The sequence below is a fragment of the Lottia gigantea genome, assembly GCF_000327385.1.
Source record: "Lottia gigantea unplaced genomic scaffold LOTGIsca_449, whole genome shotgun sequence".
NCBI lineage: Eukaryota > Metazoa > Mollusca > Gastropoda > Lottiidae > Lottia > Lottia gigantea.
This window is the reverse complement of record NW_008709575.1, coordinates 12,949-15,278: the sequence shown is the minus strand read 5'-3', so window position 1 is coordinate 15,278 and position 2,330 is coordinate 12,949. Positions and strand designations below refer to the sequence as shown.

Here is a 2,330-nt window from a genome sequence, read left to right as displayed (position 1 = left end):
AAAGGTGGTCATGAGATCATTGGCCAAAAACCGGCTGGTAGAATCTTAGGATATTATCCTTGTAAAATATGTCAGTTTCTTTCTGATCAAAAGCCAAGAAAGTTGTTACTATCAATGGTGAATATAAGGACTTTACAAATTTTTGTTTGTGGTTGGAAAGTTCCCCTGCCCCTTTAAAATTTAATGTCAACTGATATACATATAATATTTAAATCGCTTGTAAAGCAATATCATGTCCAAGATAAGAATTAAAATATCCGTACCTGGCTTTGTTCCAAGAGTCGCCTTTAGGACATTTGCGCTCCACCATAACCAAAATGACCTCCAAATTATATGCCCTTTTGAAGCCAAAGACCAGCTCCTTGTTCTTGGAACCCTGGAATAAAAGATTCTGGTTTTTAAAGGTTGGGAACGTTAGGTGCAATCTAAGGAATATAGAGGAATATAGCCATGGCCTTATCTGAAAGTTTTAAGCACAAGTATATTTTGGATAATGCTCATGTACAATCATTTTCCAAAGCTTACTCTTGGATAGAAATATGTAGGTACTGACCGTGCTGTGTTGATCATCTAACTGTAAGTGGTGTATGTCAAACCCAATAGTCAAAACCGCTATCGAGTTCCCGCTGACGGCTAAAAAACAAAAGACAAACATTGTATTCAGTCAAAATACCATATAATTTTGCCTCTGAGGACACATTTTTGTTTCATTTCTGGTTTATTGGGATGGCTATTGAGCCATGGCATACAGAATGTCACTGGGGTTTTGCAAATTGACATATATTTCATAAAATTCACACAGCTAATAATGTAATTATGGAAATATCTCGACAACACCATTCCAATTGAAATTAGAATCAATTTAGTACCATTTGTTAGATGGAAAGCAATGACCTCAAGGTTCCAAAACTGTAACTAAATGAGCTGCAGTCTGTTTGAAAAAAAAATAGATCAACTTACTAAAAATGGGTGGAGGAATCGCCCTACATCTTCATCTGTTCCTCTTCATCTGTTCTTCATCTGTTCCTCTTCATCTGTGAATAGGAGGTCTGAAATGTCATACAGGCCATGACCTCAGAACACTCCTATTGTGGCAGTGCTATTGCGGGTAGGTAAATTACCAGACGATTTACCCTTTCTAACCTGAAAAACATAAATACGTGATCAAACAAACATATTGAAGGGATATTTACAATATTTCATTTTTTTTTTCTTGGTTTAATTTTGCCTATCATTAACAAATTTAAAGCAAAACAGAAATGCATGAAATACCACAAAATAGAGACAAAAATTTTGCATCATCATTCTCGATTGACTGTTTTCTCATTTAAACCCCATTTATTTGTTTACAAAAATATCATGATTCACAAAACTGTATAAGATAAAGCATTGCAAAACTATATTTCTAGCAGACAAATTAAGAATATCAACATTTCTCCAGATACCAGATAAATCTTTTTTAAAAACACTTGCCTTGCGAACTTCTGTGCCACGCCATAAGCACTTGACTTCTGTATAATGAAGCTCTATCTGTTTACACCTAAAATTAAAAATAAACATATTATCTAAGAAAATTATTAAAGAAGCACAAAAATCAAAACATTTAATGGGTTCTTCAGCAGTCTGTTAGAGTGTTGAAAACTTTACATGAGATATGGTTGGTAACGTCCAAAAAAGTTGGTCATGAGATCATTGGCCAAAAACCGGCTGGTAGAATCTTAGGATATTATCCTTGTAAAATATGTCAGTTTCTTTCTGATCAAAGGCCAAGAAGCTTGTTACTATCAATGGTGAATATAAGGACTTTACAAATTTTTGTTTGTGGTTGCAAAGTTCCAACCCCCTGCCCCTTTAAAATTTAATGTCAACTGATATAAATATAATATTTAAATCGCTTTAAAGCAATATCATGTCCAAGATAAGAATTAAAATATCCGTACCTGGCTTTGTTCCAAGAGTCGCCTTTAGGACATTTGCGCTCCACCATAACCAAAATGACCTCCAAATTATATGCCCTTTTGAAGCTAAAGACCAGCTCCATGTTCTTGGAACCCTGGAATAAAAGATTCTGGTTTTTAAAGGTTGGGAACGTTAGGTGCAATCTAAGGAATATAGAGGAATATATCCATGGCCTTATCTGAAAGTTTTAAGCACAAGTATATTTTAGATAATGCTCATGTACAATCATTTTTCAAAGCTTACTCTTGGATAAAATATGTAGGTACTGACCGTGCTGTGTTGATCATCTAACTGCGTGTGGTGTATGTCAAACCCAATAGTAAAAACCGCTATCGAGTTCCCGCTGACGGCTAAAAAACAAAAGACAAACA

At 34.8% G+C, this 2,330-nt stretch overlaps 1 protein-coding gene across 1 annotated transcript in view; it reads right to left on the bottom strand.

The window, feature by feature from the left end:
* Nucleotides 1-2,041, bottom strand: part of LOTGIDRAFT_175836 (hypothetical protein) — a gene marked incomplete at both ends in the record, with an annotated part of 2,491 nt that extends 450 nt beyond the window's left edge. Inside the window, 3 exons of the mRNA XM_009060851.1 lie at nt 554-633; nt 1,446-1,540; nt 1,941-2,041. Coding sequence (XP_009059099.1) covers nt 554-633; nt 1,446-1,540; nt 1,941-2,041 — 276 coding nt within the window. The remainder of the gene's footprint in view (nt 1-553; nt 634-1,445; nt 1,541-1,940) is intronic.
* Between the last annotated feature and the right edge of the window lie 289 nt (nt 2,042-2,330).